This window comes from Myiozetetes cayanensis, unplaced genomic scaffold, assembly GCF_022539395.1.
Source record: "Myiozetetes cayanensis isolate MyiCay16 unplaced genomic scaffold, myiCay2020 scf5-8, whole genome shotgun sequence".
Lineage (NCBI taxonomy): Eukaryota > Metazoa > Chordata > Aves > Passeriformes > Tyrannidae > Myiozetetes > Myiozetetes cayanensis.
In genome coordinates this window covers 102,182,569-102,202,449 of record NW_026087742.1, presented here as the reverse complement: position 1 = coordinate 102,202,449, position 19,881 = coordinate 102,182,569, and the positions used below count along the sequence as shown (strand labels likewise).

At 36.1% G+C, this 19,881-nt stretch overlaps 1 protein-coding gene across 1 annotated transcript in view; it reads left to right on the top strand.

Moving 5' to 3' along the window:
- The window catches only part of RPS6KA3 (ribosomal protein S6 kinase A3), a 74,512-nt gene that overhangs the window by 20,357 nt on the left and 34,274 nt on the right, over positions 1-19,881 (top strand). The window contains exons 3-6 of the mRNA XM_050332560.1: positions 12,582-12,698; positions 14,774-14,855; positions 18,628-18,708; positions 19,699-19,778. Of these exons, the coding sequence (XP_050188517.1) occupies positions 12,582-12,698; positions 14,774-14,855; positions 18,628-18,708; positions 19,699-19,778 (360 nt within the window). The remainder of the gene's footprint in view (positions 1-12,581; positions 12,699-14,773; positions 14,856-18,627; positions 18,709-19,698; positions 19,779-19,881) is intronic.

Below are 19,881 nucleotides of genomic sequence, written 5' to 3'. Positions count from 1 at the left end.
GTGTCTGACTTGCCTGACAGGAAATTTTCTAATTGCCGGAACAGCTGGTCACAGCAAAAACACCAGGGTTGGTCTTCCCTGCTAGACTTGTGATCGCTCAGTCAGAAAATCTAAACATCATGGTTTCTTAGTCATGTTTAAGTTTCTGGCTCTGCGTGGTCGTTCTATTCGGGTGAGCTTAGTTTCTTATTTAATAGAATGAGGGGGAAGTTTTACTTTAATTAAAACTTCTAATTTGGGAGCGATTTTAGTCTTTCTCTACTTAGGAATCAGTGCTGTTTGGATACAAAGCCTTTTGTATTTTCTTTAAAAAAAAGTCTGTGGTATGCTTATGTTTTGTAGAAGTTTCTAAGGTACCTGGTGATAATTTTGCCTTATTGAGAAATTGTTACCTGTATGTAAATAATGTATAGGCTTATATTTCGGGGGCAGAGGGGAGTGAAGTATGAATTTAGCTGTATGTTTTCTTACTGAGAGTCAGATTTTATTAAAAATTTCTGTATTTTTAATAATTAGTGGTTATTTTAATAGTTACATTGTCATGTAGTACTTATACCTGTAAAATATGGCTGTGTGGGGTGACTGTTAAAATAACTTAGGCTTATTAATATCTAAAATTTACTTCTGAAATTATATTAAGAATAATGACACTGTTGCTTGCAGTGTAGTGGTTATTTCAACTTTTAAGTGATAATTTAGTCATAGCAAATCTTTAATTTGTATAATTTGTCTTGTTGGGCGTATATTTAAACATCAGAAAGTTTGTTTTGAGAAGAATTACTAGTGGAGCACTGTATCATCCCAGGCACTGTTTCAGAACTATTTAACAATACATGTAAACATTCAACGTGACAGAACATTTTTTCACTGAAAGTCAAATCACTTTTCGTGTTTCTCCTCCTGTAAGTCTGCAAATACCTTTCAGTGTGTGGGGGGAATCTAAACCTTACGACCTTCTTGTGTAATGTCTTTCTATCTTAAGAGAAGGTCTATTAACTTGTAAAAGGGATGGTAATTTAACACCCATTAGCCTGTCTACTGATTTAAACTTTGCAATGTGTATTAGAAAATTAAATTGAATTTTCTTGCCATAACTGAAATGCTAGAACAAGACATCTATGTAAAACAAGAGAACGTAGGCTGCATTATAATCAAGTCTTTTTAATGTAAACCTTATAAATATGTATCAACTCTTAGTCCTGAATTATAGTTCTTTTCCACAGGCAACATGAAAGGTATTCTTCAGAAATCTGATCAAAAAATAACATTGTTATAGCTACTTACAGCAGCTTCATTATGTTGTCTTGAACATTCTGTTGATTTTAAAAGGTGCAGACCAAACTAAAGGTTTTCAGCCCATATAAATTTCAGAATATATTTAGGATATTATCTTATTAAAACAGGGTTTCATAGAATAGAGCTGAATATGCTCCTGGATTATTTTTCCTTTTAAATAGTTTCTTTTTATTTAACTTTGAATTCATTTTTGAATTGCAATGGTCTGAAATGTTAGTGCTTACAAAGCAGGAACAAACCTTTTATCAAGGGTTACTGGGAAATGGAAGTTCCACCCAATGAGTATTTTTTTCCAGTGCTGACAAGCACACTTCACGAGAAATTTGTGGTGCTTGATCAAAAGAGAACTGCATTGCAGAACTGCTTTTGGTGACCAACAGGGAACTTTTAAACTGCTTACAGAAATTTCTCAGCTTACCTGCTAAACAACCTACTGCTCGTAGTTCCTTTGGGAAGGAAGGAGGAGTGTCCTACTTCTGTCCTGGCCTTTATGTTTTCATTCTAAGGAAAGAAGGCATCTTCAGGATTACCCTCCCAGTCTGGCGAGCTGTGTTTATCCAGAGAACCTCACCTGTCCTTTGGCGTGTTGCTCTGGAACAGGACTCATTCTGAAACTCCCATCTTGCTTCATCCTATAACACCAAAAGGATGGGAGGAGTTCTGTCTCAGTAACCAGGCCTGCAGTCTTCATTATGGGAGTGAGTTGGCTGCGTGGAACAAACAGAGACATCCTTCTAGATCTCAAAACTGTTGCAGTAGAAAGCCAGAAATCAAAAAGAGTAGAAAGTTACAGAGTAAGAAATAAATACATAAATACAGCAATTTTTTTCTTTATTATCTGTATGAATTGTTCTTCTCTTAAAGACTTAACAATTTAAGAATTAAAAAATCCAGACCCTGAAACTAAATATTTGCAAATAAAGTTTGCTTTTAGGAAATCCTGTTTTCTGTCAGGTAAAACAGTAGGTACTGTCTGCAACAAGTGATTTGATGTCAGTCAAAAGTGTAAGTTTTTCCATCTTTTAAAAAGATGAAGATACATAAATTGTGGAAGCCTATATTTCTAACTTCAAATGTCCATGTTGATTAGGAGTTCTGCTCTACTGTTGCTTTTCTTTGGTAGTAGTGTAAAACAGACAACATACACAGTCAACTTGACTTAATTTTATGCATGATAGTGCTTTGATTTTTGTTGCATTAGAATAATTGCTACTTCAAAAGCAGAATTTTTAATCAGCTTTTTAGAACAATTGTGTATGAGGATACAAGTAATTGTTAGTTCTGTTAAGTGACTCAAATTGAGTATTAGTCACAGATATAAGGAATGGATTTTATTCCATGAGTTAGCTCTCTGATGTTGCTTAATGATGTAATGCAAGATTGTGAAGTACTTATTGGACAGTGAATTTTATTTTTAAGGTAGTTTTAATTTATAGATAGGAGTATAAAAAGCATAGAATGTATGAATGTATAGAATGTGTCTGAGATATTTAAAATTATCTAGACTAGTGCACTCCTCACATTTTTAACTCCCATTTTTACCATTATGAAGATTTCTATAAGCCCTAATATGAGAGGTAAAAGTAACTGGTTTTCAGTTTGTTGGCTCTTTTTTACTTCAGAAAGCATAGCTCAAAAGGGTTTTATTTCTTCAGGTAATGCTGAAAATTCATCCTATAATGTTTATAACAAGTTGGGAAAGTAAAAATGCATCTAGGAGACTTCCTGACTCAAGGGAGGGGAGGAAAAGGAAATTATGTATATGAGCTGGGGAACTGTGCCAACATTGAGTCATCCTTTTAGAATCACTTGATATCCAATAAGCTGACTGTCCTTACAGGTCATAACTGCTTTATGTGACTTCAGCTCCAAGGTTTTAATATCATAGTCAATATTCCAGAAAAGGTTTATTTGATTATAGTGATCAACACTATTATGCCTGTGACAGCCAGAAAAATATTTTGCCAAATACAGCAATGTCCAGCAGAGCTCTTATCAGTACATAAAGGCTAACAAAGTAGTAAAAGGAAACCTGCAACTGTGGTTGGAACAGTGTTAAGTGAATTGCTGGGGATTCCATTTTTCTGTTTTCAGCGTTATCTTCACTTATACTGGATGTTCATGTGCCTCAAGAATGTGCATTTGTCTAAAGGAAGTAAAACATTCCTGAAAAAGGTACTGAGAGGGGTGAAAACAAAGCTACTACTTCACTGATGAAAATGGAAAAATCTATGTAGCTACATACCCAATACTAACAAATGAAAAATGATACAAGCACTATCTTTGCTGCTGCTCAATTTTCATGTGAAAAATCAATGGATTTGCTTTTTTGAAAACTGTATGGTCAACAGCATAAACTGATTTTAGGGCTGTGATCTGATCTTGAGAGATGGGTAATGTCTGAGAAAGATATTCACCAATATGGGCAATATAGTTCTGACTTAGTTGTTGTGATTAAAGCTATCAGAAAGATTTTTTTTTTTCTCTCTCTCTCTCTCTCATTCTGACTGTGTTGAAGTTGAAATTACAGAATTGTGACCTTTTCTTATGGTAATTCTGGCTGTTTCTCATGTGTAAATTATTCCTATACAAAATAAATATTAAAAAAAAAATATTATGTCATTTTAAAGAGAAACTATTAATGAAACAAATCCCTGAAGAGTTTCTGATGGAATCCCACCAACACTTTTTAATATATTACTAGTGTCTGTTTAGAAGGAGTATTAAAACCACCAATAAGTGTTAAAACCACAGTTAAGTGCTAAAGTGTGAATTAAAATAAAAGAATCTTGCCCAGTCTGTGGGAGTGACTTGACTTTCAGGCAGTGACTCTGGAAGGAGCAATGCCTTGGCTTGGTCCCCCAACAGCTCTGAGCACTGCTGGCAAGACAGGACTCTCATGGCTGGGAGTGTGGGGCTATTGCTTTATGAGCACCATCACTTAAGGGGCTTCCATAATAACATGAAAAATTAAATAGTAAAAAATGAAAAATGATTCAGAGAAGACCTTACAAGACCAGGAGCTAGAAAATCAATTTACAGTAAAAAGCTGAACAAACTCTTAGGGGGCAAATTAAGTTATAACTAAGTCTGTAAGTAACTCTATGTCAAAGATGCTTCTGTTTTGTACCTTCTTAACTCTGTTAAGAGCAGTACAGAATTAACAGGTAAAGGTGAACCCTGGGTAATGCTGGAACCAGGATTATCAGCATTTAAGTTAATTTCTCCAGCAATTACTTAAACTGGCTGAGCTACTATGAAAGGTTTTAATTATTCATTGATATGAAAATTTATTATTAATCTGCTTATCTAATATTTACCTCAAGTCAAAGCCTTAACCTCATTTTTAGAGTTTTTGGTCAGCATGTCAACAATGTTTGCTGTCTAGGAAGAACTTTTCTGAATACTGGACCTGTACAGGGTCTTGTTGCACGTGTCAGATTTCTGTCCCTGGTTTTGATGAACTTGATTATGTATAGGCACCTCTGTCCTGCTCATCTGTGCCTCTTATTGGAAAACTGCAGTTTATTTAAAAGCCCTACTGAGAGTCAAGTTGCTTCTCAGTTCTATAAGCAAAGATACCATGTGGTTTTTTTTTCCTGTCCAGAAATTGTGTCATAAAATTCAGAGGTTTTATTTAAAATGAGTGTGAGGGTTAATGTTTCATCCTCCTTCCTTTAATATGTCCTTTATTTCGTAACTTCCATCTCTGTTAGATGTAACAGAGGTTGGTGTGTGGCCTTTCACTTTCTTTAACTGTGAAACCTTTTGTTCCGATGTTACAGATTTGGTAACATCGGTATTTCTTCCTATATTTCGTAGTGTGCAGAGGGGAAGTTTTTTAATCTGTACTTAGTCATCTGCCAGCTGAAATTCACTGAATTTCTGAGGAGATTTTCACCTTCATCTGGATTGTGTTCATTTTGTGGGAGAGTGAACACGCAGCCTTGTTTTCCAGTCCCTTCTGTCCCTTTCAGGAACGGCACATGGATGTTGTGTTATCTTCAATATCCCTTTCCTGATGCCAAAGACTCAGGATAGTAATTCCTCACATCTCATACAATAACGACTTCTGGGATATTCTCAATCCATATATGAACTTTTTTATGAAGGGAAATTTCTCAGGAATCTCTGAATTTGTTATAAGCTTCCTGATGAAATTCAGGTATGGCGAAAGTGCCTTTTATTTTGTTCAGTTTTGAGCTGCCTCAAAAGTCCTTCATCTTTAGGTACTCATAGCATGTACTGCACACACTTATCTTTGCTCTTGATATTATAAAAATTTAGCTACTGTATTTTGTTATTCTCTGCATAGTTAACCAGAAAGATATTTTTTTTAAAACCCACACTCTTGTAATCAAATAAAGCTTTCCTCATCCTTTTCAACCCCAAATCTTGTTTTTTCTGCATATCTCTGTTAGTGATCTTACCCTGGGATATCTTGCTTTTGGTTAACTTCCTGTTTCACCTGATTTCAGTTTATTTCACTGAAGCTGACAGCTGAGACTATGCAGTCAGTCTTTCTGTTCAGGATGGGTCCAGTTTACTTCTGGAGTCACATTCCATTTAACTGGAATGCTTTGAATGTCTTATGCTGTAAATGTTTCCTTGTACTTTTTTTCATATGTTTCCAATTCTGTGTCACTTCATGACTTTACACCCACTAAATGTCATCTGTATGTAGGGACAATTTAAAAATACCATTCCATTATAATTATTGTTGCAATGAAACTACGTTTTTTAGATGGTTACCTTTTTTTCCCTGTTCAGTAATTTGTGCATTTCAGAATTTTAACTTATACTTTCAGTATATTGAAGAGTATACACTCAAATCTTTGTCACTCATCATGAAGGTGATGAACTAATTATTCTTTTAGTAACTGTTACCTAAAGTAGGCTAACATAAAGAGTTAAGTGTTTAAAATATTGCTACTCATACTCACATAATTTTGAATATCTAGAAAAGGAGAAATCTGTCTTCAGGGAATACCTTTCCCAAGAGTAAGCATTCCATGTGTGACATACCAGTTTACTCTTTGATGTCCTGTTTAAGTTAATTCACATGTAATTCTTACACATCTTTAAGGGTAAAGTCAGTTTCTCGCTGCAAGTGACTCCCATTTCCCATTTCTGTCCCATTGGGTTGGAATTTCTTTGTCAAGCGCTTGTCATGTTCCCTCTTGGCTTATGTATTTATTCAAGAAGCTGAGACTGAGAAATTTAGGTGCAGTGAGGCTCCTGTGGTGTTTGGATGTGCTAATATTCCTTATTCTGAATGGCCTTCCTCTTCCTGTTCCATGTAAGAGCACAGACCTGATCCTATGCTGTCTTGTTTAGATGATTCAGAGCTATTTCCTTGTGGATTGTTTTGACAATATCAGAACATACATTTAAAGATTTTTTTTTTTTTAATTATTTTCATCTTTAGGTAGTTGTTTCTCTGTCCTTTCTACATAAAATTTGTAGACTAAGGATATTTCCATTTTTTTGAGGTGTTATTTAAATTCTAGTGAGTGTTTGTTGTGTTTTCTCAGTTTATCAGATTTAGGTTGTGTTCATAAGAGCATATCTCATATGGCACTCACAATACCTGGTTGTCCTAAGTTCATGTCTGGCAACTCTCACAAAGTGTCTACAAATGGTTTAAGCTCAGACTCAGAATTCTCTTACAGCCCCTACTGCCACATTATTTCAGGATTTGGAAGTTAGAGGTAAAAGGGTAATGTAGTCTTTTTGCTGATGTATTAATGCATATTAAAAAAATCAATCTGGCATTTTTAGGAGTAATAAAAGAAGTGGAAATTACAAGCCTGTGAGAATAGCAATGGTATTGTGGGTGATACTGGTAGCTCTCCTGGTTATCAGTTTAGAGGCCAGTTTACTAATCCTAGACCAGCTTTTCAGTCGTCCCTGGAACATACTGCTCAGAGAAAGGTCTGCAGGTAACACACTGCTTGTTCTACACAGATGAGTTTATGCCACCCAGCCCTGCACGGGCCACTTCTTTACACAGAACAGTTTTAAGATTACTGAAAAACCAGAAATCTAAAGGGTAAATTGCAGAAGAGTTTATGTATAGATCAACCCATGCTTTTCTCTTGCTTTTTCATTACTTTTCATTACTACTGAGAAATACTTTCCTAGTAAGGCTCTTCTGCTTCTACTTCCTTTAGGGATTGAAGTCCACTTTCCGTTTAACATGTTATCTAATAGTTGTTCCTGTAATAAGATCTCAGGAACAAATACAAGTATTTTATGTTGCAGCAGAGTTAGTTTAGCCTTGAATTTAAAAGTGAAGGTACAAATAATTCATATAAATTCAATTACTAGAAACAAACTGAGTGTTTAATGTTCATTAAGTACCTAAAATATTATTTTTTTTCCTCCAGCAATATGATTAGGCTATTATTTTTATAGCTTAATAATGATTAAATATTTTTTCACTGCTTGCCTAGAAGGTGTCTGTCCTTTCTTTCTTTCTTTTGCTGACAAGCATGTTTCCTTTTCTAATTTGCTCGGTGCTGCAATATCCTTTTTTTTTGTGAGGTGCATTACTAAGAGCTTACTGAGATTCTGCCCAGAACAGTTCTGACTTGCAGACTACATCAGTACAGGAAATTATTCTGGAATAATGGTGTTTTAAGTTCACACTCAAACTTGTTTTGTCACTCACTTCCCTTCTAGGCCAGTGTTGATTTGACACTATTACATTGTTAAGGAAACTGCGGGTAATGTTACCTTCTGTTTGTTTCCTTGTATTCTATATTTAGTTTCACTATAATGGTAGCCAGTAGCAACCGCTTTAAGTTGACTAACATGGGTCGTTGGGTTTTTTTAAATGGCTTTCTGTGGCAGTTTTACTTTCTAGTGTGAAGAAGGCCTTGAGAGAACTGTGTGTCTAGAAGAGGAAATTATGTCTTGAGACTTTCATTTAGACATTGCTGCAGTATAATGTTTGACAAGAGGGAACTTTCCAATCTTACAAATAACAGAAATAAAATGTAGGCATTAGGGTACAGTTGTAACTGGAAGGAAGATCCCACCGTTGCACAGGACAGATCACTAGTGAGTGAGTGAATGTCTGTACTCGGGTGAAAGATGTCAGGGAACGAAAGGAAGGAGAGGAGGACCCAAGTATTTCAGCGCCTTATATGTCATCTCATTTATTTTGAATTTGTCACACGGGACAAATGTTTTTACTATTTATCAGGGAATGATCAGAGATGGACCTTAAGCCAAATTCAGTACCAGGAATGGCTGGCTTCTCTTCCTGCTTACTGTAAGATACCATCTATCATCTGATGTAATTAGTGCAGTTGATTGAGAAATAGAGATCTCTTTCTACAATGTGTAAGACTTGTATTCCAATTCAGGTACATAGTGGGTACGGCGAGGGTTGATTACTTCTGCATGTAATTTGTGTTCTGTAAAGGGCTCAGCTTTTGTATTTTTAACTGTATTTGCAAAATAGTTTAGGTTAAAATAGCATACATTCAGCAGTTATGTCAGAAAAGGAAACTGCAAATTTGTGGGCAACTGTTCATCATAAATCTTCCTCCCAAATGTGTTTTATGAACAAGCTACTAAAGTAGGATATTGTTGGAGTTTCTTTTTGTTTAAAACAAAGTTGGTTTAAGTCTGCCTTTTATGGACTGAGGAGTATCTGAACCCTGAGAAACTGCAAAGTCTGGGAATACTCTCTTAGTATCAGGAATGTGAAGTGGTAGTTTGGGGTTTGTTTTGTTTTTTAGAGGGTGCCCAAAATAACCACTGGAAAGTTGGTTGCATAATAATTGCATTGCGTTCAAAAATAATAATTTTGTTTGTATATAGAGAGCAAGTTAATATTTATTTCCTTTTTCATTTCTTGTTGAGTTTTGTAATGCTTTAAAGCAATATAGAATCATAGAATGGTTTGGGTTGGAAGGGATCATCTAGTGTCAATCTGCTTGCCGTGGAGGACCAGGCACTTCCTCTAGATCAGGTTGCTCAAAGCCCCATCCAACCTGGTCCTGAATACCTCCAGAGATGGAGCATCCACAACCTCCCTGGGTAACCTGTTCCAGTGCCTTGCTAGTCTCACAGTAAAGAATCTCTTCCTAATAGCTGACCTAAATTTTCCCTCTTTCAATTTGTACCCATTACTCCTTGTCCTGTCACTATAGTTCCTGATGAAGAGCCCCTCTCTGGCTTCCCTGTAGGCCCCCTTCAGATACTGGAAGGTTGCTCTGAGGTTTCCACACAACCTTCTCTTCTCCAGGATGAACAGCCCCGACTTTCTCAGCCTGTTTCTGTAGGGGAGGTGCTCCAATCCTCTTAGCAGCTTTGTGGCCTTCCTCTGGACTTGTTCCCACAGTTCCGTGTCCTTATGTCCACCTTGCTTTGCCTCCCTGAAGGAAGCAGATAACAGAAAGATTTGAGGAAGTTCTGCTTCACATGTTTTTTAACTTTCCCAAATTGCCAGGGAGCAAATAGATAAAACAGTAAAGCAGAAGTGGATCAAAGTATCTGAAGTACTGTGTACTTGGCAGTTTGTTTTGCTGTGCTATTCTGTTCCTCCCTTGGGATTCTGTAAGATTGCAGTGGGTGGTTTAAGTAGTATGTAATCCAACTGATCACATACTAATTTAAAAGATAAAACTGCAAATGTCCACCAGCAAATTATTCCTTTGACAAGTAAAAGGAAATAATATTTCTTTTAGACTCTGTAAAGATTCAGCCTTGAGTCGATGATGGTAGCATTTTCTCCTGAAAGAAAAAAGAAGTTTAGGTTTATTAGATGGAGTACTCAACATGTCTGTATGCACACACATGAAAAATTTTGGTTGTCTTACAATGGAAACTGGCACCTAAACTTACTGGTCATCTTGGCTTTGTCTGGTGTACTCAAACTAAGTGTTTCACATTACAATATCTTTTTTCATTTCCTGATTTTAAAAGTTGCCAGGATGTTCTGTGCCTTATTCCAAATCACGTGCTGGATTTTTTGTTTATGTACACACTCTCACACATACATGCTCAGCGTTTCTTATGTGCTGCTTGTTTACAGCTTTGGCTGTAATCTTTTGAAAAAAGGAATCTTTTGAAAAAGAATTGTCAGTTTGGGAGAAGGGTGTGTCGGAACATGCTGACGTAGATAGAGAGTTGCTCTGCATTTATACACAATACTGAGATGACCAAAGGCAAAATTTCAGCATTAATTCATGCACATAAATTTTGCAGAATACTTGAAAAACTTAAAAATCAGTGCTTCAGAAACACAGCTTTAGAATTCTACCTCTACTAACCCGTCACTATGACTAATCACTGCACATTTTGGTGCATACAGATGAAGCAAAAGTCTGTAGCAAGGAAGACATACCCTTGGAAGCAAATCATAGAATATCTTGAGGTGGAAGGGACCCATCAGGATGATTAAAGTCCAGCTCGTGGTCCTGCACAGGACAACCCCAAGATGCCACCATGTGCCTGAGAGTATTGTCCAAATACTTCCTGAACTCTGTCAGGCTTGGTGCCGTGATCACTTCCCTCAGGGAGCTCTTCCAGTGCCCAACCACCCTCTGGGTGAAGAACCCTTTCCCAGTATCCAACCTAAACCTCCCCTGAGACAACTTCAGGCCATTCCCTCGGGTCCTGTCGCTAGCCAGGTTAGGGAATACTTTAACAAACTGTGTGTACACAAGTGGGCCCTGGCAGGATGCACATGAGTGCTGAGGGACCTGGCAGCTGCCACGGCCACTCTTGATTATTTTCTAATTATCTTCATGACTGGAAGAGGTGACTGAGGACTGAAGGAAAGCAAATCTCAGCTCCTATCCTCAAAAAGGGCAAGAAGGAGGATCCAGGGAACTATGGGTTGGTCACCACACTTTATTACCCAGGAAGGTCATGGAAAAACTTATCTTAGAAACCATTTCCATGTATGTGAAGGACAAAAAGGTAGCTAGGGTCATTCAACATGAATTCACAATGGTGAAATCCATGTTCAACAAGCCTGAAGGGAGGGATTGAGGTGATGGGCAAAACCAGAAACATGGGAGGTTCAGTCTGAATATCAGGAAACACTTTTTCACTGTGGGGATGACTGAGGCCCAGCACAGGCTGTCCATCCTCAGAGGTATTCAGAAGCTGCCTGGATCTGGTTCTGACACCTGGCTCTCAGTGACCCTGCTTGAGCAGGGGTGTTTAGATAAGGTGATCTCTAGAGGTCCCTTTCAATGCCAGCCAGTCTGCAATTCTGTGAAATAGGTCTAAGAGTTCCTCATCATATAGAGAGGAAAAGTGTTCTCAGATTTATTTTATTTACTGTAACCCATAGAAGAAATAGAGAATGCACAGGAAGTTGAAATTGTAGTCGTGGTATATTATTCTCTGTACATTCACTTACAGTCCATTGCATTATGTGTGTTAATGCCTAGATAGATCTACAGATGACAAGAACAAGAATGTTTACTTTACTTATTTTGGAACAGTTGCTGCTAAGTTCTGAAGTTCTTTTCTTGTGTGGCAAGGAGTGTCACTTTTCAGAGGATTTTCAAATGTAGTGCAGAAAACACTGAATTAAGTGCAGAGCACAAAAAGACTGGAGGATTCACTGCTGCTTAGAGCTGTCTGGTGTCCAGTTTCTCACGGAAGGGGAAATGCTGAAGACTGGGGACTCTGGGCAGCTTCTGCAGGATAGGATCTCCTTAAGAAGAAAGGCAGTTAGATTCTTTTCCACAACAGAATTTTCTCAGTGGAAGGTGGAGAATTTATTGCTGCTGAAGTGGGGGTGGAGGGTGTGCTGCTTTACGTGGCAGTGTCTTGAGTCTTGCACTGTCTTATAAAGGTCGTCACTGCAGCACAGTGGTCCTCATTCAGGTGTTAAACAGGAGGGCTTTCCAAAGAGATCCGGTCTGTTTGATGCATTCTAGGTGTGCTTTAAGAGGTTTAAATTCTTAAGGAGATTGGTTTCCTTTAATGGGTTGTAAATCTTCAACAGAGATATGAACTAAATAATATGGACCTAAACAAAAAAGCACGGGAATCACTGACTTGTTTTGTCTGCTCTCTTATTGTTTGGAGACTGATACATCCCTGAAAGTTTAAGCCATGTTGTTACTGAACTAATGCTGCTTGTGTGCCCTGTTTATGCAAATAGCATTCCTCGGTGGTTTTTGCCTACATCTGGGAGCATCTAGTTCATTGAGTTCAGTGGCACTGGTATTTTTCAACATATTATGAATTTATAAGCATAGGAAGATGCACCATTAATGTAAATTTATTCCTCTGTTTTCCTCTGTCAGGAAGAAGGAAGTATCAAAGAAATTGCAATAACTCACCATGTAAAAGAAGGACATGAGAAAGCAGACCCTTCACAGTTTGAACTTCTGAAAGTACTTGGACAAGGATCCTTTGGAAAGGTTGGTAGCTGAACTCTTGTGGAGCCAGTTACTCAGGAATATGGAATTGAATATTGGAAGTGAAATATTTAGAACAGCCACAGTCTTGCATTAAAGCACTGTTGCAAGTGAAAACTGCTTTTTAAATTAGTGCTAATGAGGCACTGTAATTGTGGCAGATCTTTTTAAAGCGGTGGGTTTTTTTCTACTTTGCATAATATGTAGATTTCAAAGTTCAATAGAAAAAGTGGCTTGATATGAAATAATTGGGTATTCACTGTTAAAATGGAATGTCATTTTTTATAACTACTCTGCTGTGTTTGAGGGGGCAAAGGTTGAAAGGTTTTTTGATACGTGTTCCTAGTTGCTAACTGGCTAATGGTAAGTCATCATTAGTACAGAAGCTATAGGCAGAATTTAATTTTGTGGCAGATTGTAATTGTAATGAGCAAATTTTAGGCAGTAATGGCTGCTGAAATAAACATGATACACCCCAGTCTTGTTCATGCTGGCATTATCTGTCCTAATTTGGTTAAGGGACAATGTACCTTGATATTTATCTGAACATCTGTTAAAGACTCAATGTTTCTAGCATTTGGTAAGTACTGTTCACACTGAGATCTCACTGGGCACACAAGATTTATACTTTTAGTTGTCCAATCCCAGCTTGAAAGCAAAACATTAACTTCATATGGGCTGATTGGAATATGTAATGAAGAACAACAGAGCTTTTACATCCACTTTCAGCCTTAATTGCAGTTCTGAATGTCATGTTAAGCTCTAGCATATAAAGCCAAATCCATCTTGGATATGGGAGAAAATTAGAATAATATATCCAGTTCTCTTTTGGTGGTTTGGTTTAATCCAGAATCATAACTAAGTTTTCATTTGGAAATCTTCAGATCAGGAGAAGTAAATCATTCATGGGCAAGGAAATGTCAGCTAATAAATGATCATTTGAGCAATCACTTATTTTATTGATGTTACTAAATTCAGTACAGAGGAATGTGAGTTTTGAAAAAGCAAAAATAATGAACTCAGATGGCTCAGTTTTGCAAAAATGCCAATCTTGTCCTCAGTTGTTTTAGCCTTTATGCAGAAATTATTAATATTAAATTAATATTAAATATCCATAATTCCTTTTTTCTAATAATTTGTGAAGGTGTCACTGTGTTCCGTGTAGTTTAAAAGGAGTAAGTCTGCGTGATTTTCAAGGTCTCTTGATGATGATCTGGTAATCTCTGGATAGTGCAAATGGTTAATGTGAGAATTGGGTACAAACACAGACATAAAACTGATTTCATATAACATGTTTAACTTTCTCATGTACCACAACATGTTTGTAATTTTTTCATAAATAACCAGATAACCTCTGGCAGGTTTATTTTTCTCTTTTTCATTTCTAAATCTAAAAGTTGGCTCTACTGGAATAAATTTTGTGTTAAGGTTATTAAAGACAATCCCATTACACTGAAAGAAGGAAATGAAACACACTTTAATTGTGGCTGGTTGTCCTTTATTGGTAACATGCAACACTCATCCAAAGCATGTAAGAAAAAAATGTTTTTGTGACACAAGAGGTCAGTCTTATAATTTTATAGGTTATTTTTTGAAATTTATTTATTATAAATTGATTCATGTGGGTTTCTGGATAAAATTTTAATTACGCATTTATCATCATATCTGGCAATTATTTTACTAGAACATTTGATGTGCCATCTTATTAATTTCAGTAAGATAAAACTAGAGATCACTTTTAAAAAAGCTGGATGTTTTGTTTCAAATTTGTATGAGCTTCTGAGAGAATCCAAATTCATAATTCATCCTTTTTTCTTTTTTTTTCTTTTACTCATCGATACCAATTAAGTTAAGCCAAAATTAATTTGGCAAACTATCTTGAATGAAACTTTTAGATTACAAAATAAAGGAATAGTAGGAAAAAAATAAAGGAATTTTTTTGTTCGGATTTTCAGAATATAAAATTGTCAAATTGAGTTTCATTGAAATCATACTGACTACTTGAATTTCATAGCAAAATACATTAACCTGACTTGCTTCTATTTTCTTTTAAGAATTCTTTCTAATTTTCAATGCAGGTCTTCCTTGTCAAAAAAATCTCAGGATCAGATGCTAGACAGCTTTATGCAATGAAGGTATTGAAAAAGGCCACCTTGAAAGGTAAGCATTGTTTAGAGAGAGGGAAGGAAAAATAAAGAAGATAAATAGGGGACATTCTACCAAAACCTAATCTTAACACAGATGCTGTTCTACAGATTGTCGTGCAGCTTTCTTCTATCAGACAGCAAACAGCAGAATACACTGCTTTGTGTTGTAAACCTGGAGGGATTCTGTAACAACAGCACTGTGTTGGTAGTTATGGAGGAAAGGAGGTTCCTCTCCCCACTGCCTTCCTCAGGTGATGGTGGTTTAACAGAGTAGTTGTGTTACATCTGCCACCTGACCTGCTCCTGAGCTCTCCCTTGAAACTTAATATCCTTCAGTTTTTCTTCTGCTGTGTATCACCAAGGATACAGTTAATGCCTGTTGCTGAGCTTATAATTAGGTCATGATATTTAAAAGTGCATTGTATCAGCTGTTTAGTTCTAAAAGGTTCTAAGCACAGGAGTTAGTCTTTTCTTTAAAACGGATGTACACAGTACATTTGGCCAAAGTTTTTGGTACTTGTTCTGGATGTAGAATGTATTTTATAAAATCTTAAGTTACTTGAAATGTGTTGTAAATTGATATGTTTCTTGGGTAGTTTTGGTCTTGAATAGTATCAGTAGCAAAATAAGTTTAAGCCTGAACAATCTCAATTCTGTCTTGGAGAATTCTATCAGAAAAAAGAAATAATGTGGTTTTTTACTGTAGATTAAAGTGAAAGTTAACTTTCACACTAATACCTTAACCAGAATGTTTGCTTGTTCTTTTATGCCATTATTTAGTACTTCTGTCTATTTGAAGTTCTGGTTCATGACTGCACTGAAATAGCAATGATAATTTTGGGATGGTTCCAACAATTTGTAGTACTTAGCCTATCTTATTGATTATTATACTGAATTTCAGTTTTAACATACAGTTTATGGAACCATGTAAGAAACAAAAACTCTCATTGAATTGTGAACATCTGCTAAGATGTTAAACCTGATTTTTTTTTTTACTTAAGATCTTGTGCTGAATCATATGATCTCACAGATCTCATTATATATCACTTACCCTCTGCAGTAGTTTTAAGTGTATGTTTTTGAACAGTTTCCTATATTTTGATTCCTTTGTGGTTTGTGGCACGTGTCATTCTCATTATTTACTTCCTATTTTTCTGAAATTGATTTCCACTCATTTAAGGTACATTAATATCCTCAATAGCCTTTCATTCTCCAGCCTGTTAATCACTCAGGACTGGTCAAAGGTCATTCAGCAGTTGCTTTTTTAAGATGTTTGAGGGCTTCTTTTCATCACCTTTTGATTGCAGTTTAACCTTATGTGTGAAAATTACAGTCCAAGCTGTGGGTCTGGTTTTGCCTAGAGATGGCAGAGACTGATAAATACTGAAATTGGCAGCTTGACTTTTAATTGAAAAAGGAGACTCTTTGAGGATCTAAGAATTCGAGGATGCCACAGTTCTCAACACTTTGTTTTCTGAATTTTCAGATGTTTTTATGTGCTGTTTGGTTGTGATTCATGTTTTAGGAAGAGCAGAGTTGCAAGCAAATTAAGGTTACTGTTGAAATGTTAATATGAAATTAACTGGAATTAATCCTATTTTCCATGATTGCAACATTTTTTATATCTAATACTATGTTTTTTACATAATACAGTGTATTACTTGATTTGTCTCTGGTTCTTTACCTCTTTGAAATCTATTTCATAAAGTTGCTTTTGTGTTCTTAAATTAAAGGTAGTGCCCTTTAAGACCACACTTAAAAGCAGTGTGTGTGATTCACAAGTCAGATTTAGAGAGAATATTTTCATAGGGATGCAACTGTATTAGCCAGAACACATAGATGTAACTACACGGTCCAACTTTTTAATATTTAGGGCAAATCTAAGAATATACACATAAAGCTTTGTTTACTGCAGAGACTAGTTTAGTAATACACTCTGATAGAGGGTGTCAGCTTTCAGTGCCCCTTTACAATGGGGGGAGAGAGAGAGAAACAGGGCCCAGTCATTGCTGGAGAGTCTGGCATTAAATGTATTAAGAAAAATCAGTACTTCCAGTAGCATGCTAGTGGAAACTGTAGACAAACAAAGGTCAGATGTCAGGTCAAATAATGACTGATACTAATATCTGAAATGAACTCAGTTCTTCACACTTTTTTTGCTTGGAATTTTGTAAGTCTGTACTTTTTCCAACTTTGTAAAAATAAGGCTTGTTATCCATGTAACTGTTGCACAGTTCCAAGTGCTTGAAAGCCTTGCAAACTTTTTTTCTCAACTGAACCTTCCTAAAAAAAAAAAAAAATTCTGAATTTTAATTTTGTAATTCAGATGAACCGCTGAAATGGTGCAACTGCACAAATATCTTGTGACATTGTCATGAGTTTAGATGCAAAGGTCAAAATCTAAATGTGATGTTTGCTCTGTGTTTGAGTGCTTATTTCATGTCCTTCATTTTTAGGAACCTGTTCTGCAGGGAGATGGAAACTTGATTGCTTTATTAATTAATGAAAATGTATCTATATAACTTTTTCACAAGTACCTGTATTATTGTAAATGCCTAGTTCTGGGAAAAGATAGGTAAACTTTCTGAAAGACCCTTTAGCTTTTGTCTTTTTTTTCTTACTGCCTTGTTGTTTTAATATGTGAGAACTCTGGCTTGTTAACTGTGCAAGGAATGCTGGCAACTTAAACTTTGGACTGGACTTCATTGCTCTGAGGTACTTCCTTCAGGAGGATGTAACATTAGTGAAAGGAGCAGTAACAAAGTGTAGAACAAGGGAAAGAAAGAGAAATGCAGCATCTTAAGCCACTGAAAGCAAACTTTGATAGGTCTCTGCTGTTCAGAGCTCTGAGTTGTGTGTCTGTCCTGGCTGATTCGAAGCTTCAGATGGGAACCCAGCCCAGACTGGAGTGGCAGAGGAGTTGCGGAGGACGCAGCTGAAGCAGGTGCCGTGCTCAGCTGACCATCCTCTCCGTGTCTGTGCACTGCCAGCACTGTGATGTGGTGCTTCTGCATGTGATGCCCTTTGGAGTTTAATCTGTCCTGGCATAGGAGCACTTCCATGTCCCATTCTGAGCCACCACGGTGGGACAGCACAGGCAGCTTGAGCAGCAACTGCTTTGATGTCTGATATATTCCTCCATGCATGTTTACTCTAAGTAAATGCTCTTAAAATCAAAAAGATTGTTGGAAATATACACTATGCTGGATCAGTAGTACTTTTATTTTAAGTTCACGATAAAGAAAGGAAATCAAAAACAATTTCCCTTCCAAATTGTAAAAGTACTAAATATCCAAATAGTGCAAGTTATTTGAATGAGTTAAACCACTATAAACATCTTTATGGTAGTAGAATTGTATTTCTGTTATAAGTTTGTTTTGCTATAACTTGAATTCTCTGTGCTTTTCAACAGTAGAGAAAATGGCTATGTTTTCTATACATAGTTGTGGCAGTTTTGCTCTGATGTTTAAAAGGTTAACTAAGTATAGAGCAGACTGAAGGGTAGATAAGTTTGCTTACATGCTTTTGTTAAATTTATTTGCCCAGCATCAGGTTTTGTCAGTAGCACAAACTGAAGCAGATTGAAATGCATGAAGATATTTATGAGAAAACTCTGAACTGTGGAATAAATTCTTTCTCAATTCCCTTATGTGTCAGGTATAGTGATCTGCAGGCAGTCCTAATATTACAGGATACAATGTGAAGTACATCAGGAAACACAGAAGTACTGATACATAATGTAAATTTATTTTTTTTTAATGTTACTTGCTTATGTTCTGTTGTAGTTCGAGATCGGGTTCGGACAAAAATGGAACGTGATATCCTCGTAGAAGTTAATCATCCTTTTATTGTCAAGTTACATTATGGTGAGTTGCATAAAAATTCATTTTTATAGCATAAAAATAGGTGTTTGTCAAGGTAATAGCTAATACTTGCTTTGTGATTCTAAGAGTCATAGAACATTAGTGTGCTAAGTCCTGATTGTGCAGAGACTTGCTGTGCAGTAATCCTCATGCAAAGTAAGCACATGGCAGACTTCATGTAGTGTTAAATCTTTATGGGACTGAGTGCTATGTGCTATGAAAAAGCAGTTATCTGTTAATAACTAGCCTTTATTTTCCAAAATTACCAATCTTTATTATGTCCTACTTTAAGTTATTTCTTTTAGTTGCTTTGCTTACTCTATAGAAAACAGATGCAATGGCATTACTTCCAGTTGCCTCAAAATCAGTGGGAATGTGCCTTTTAATTTTAATAGTATGGGCAATTGGAAAAAAATGCTTATGTGGAAGATGAGAGGATATCACTACTCTTAATCTCTCATGCAGAAAGTAATGTGAAATAAATGATAGAAGAGTTTCTGGTTTGGTTTGGGTTTTTTTTCAGTTCATATTTTTCTTTTAGGATTCATTTTTGTAGTTCAAACCTCATGTCTCTCTCTGTGATCTGTTTTAAGTAATGTACCTTTCACTATTTTATTCTTCTGCAAACTAGACTCAATTGGTTAAGCTGCGTTTCTAGAGGTTTCAAAATAGGTGCATTAGTTACCAGTTTGCCCTTTAAATCTGTCTTGTTACTTGAAAATCTGGAATTAAATGCTGACTAACCTAAGTAAAGTTTATTTTTTTAGAAATTTCATTGGTGACTTGCTTTACTTTCACAAGGCATAGGAGTTGCTTGGTCCATGATAGAAGATCAGTTACTTAATTCATTTAAATACTTTTCATTAAATACATTTTTCCCCAAAGGAGAAATATGAATTCATAAGGAAAATAAGGGTGACTTATTTGGCATGTTATTTTTCTGATTGTGGGTAAAATTAGATAATGTTTACTTTTTTAATTGATCTTTTTCAGCTTTTCAAACAGAAGGGAAGCTATATCTTATTTTGGATTTTCTCAGGGGAGGAGATTTGTTTACACGTTTATCCAAAGAGGTAAAGTTTTTTAATTTGAAAAATTGTCTATTGATAAAACTTGATTATAAATTGTCTATAGACAATTAGGAGAGTTTACTTTTTAAATTTGGTTTTCATTGAG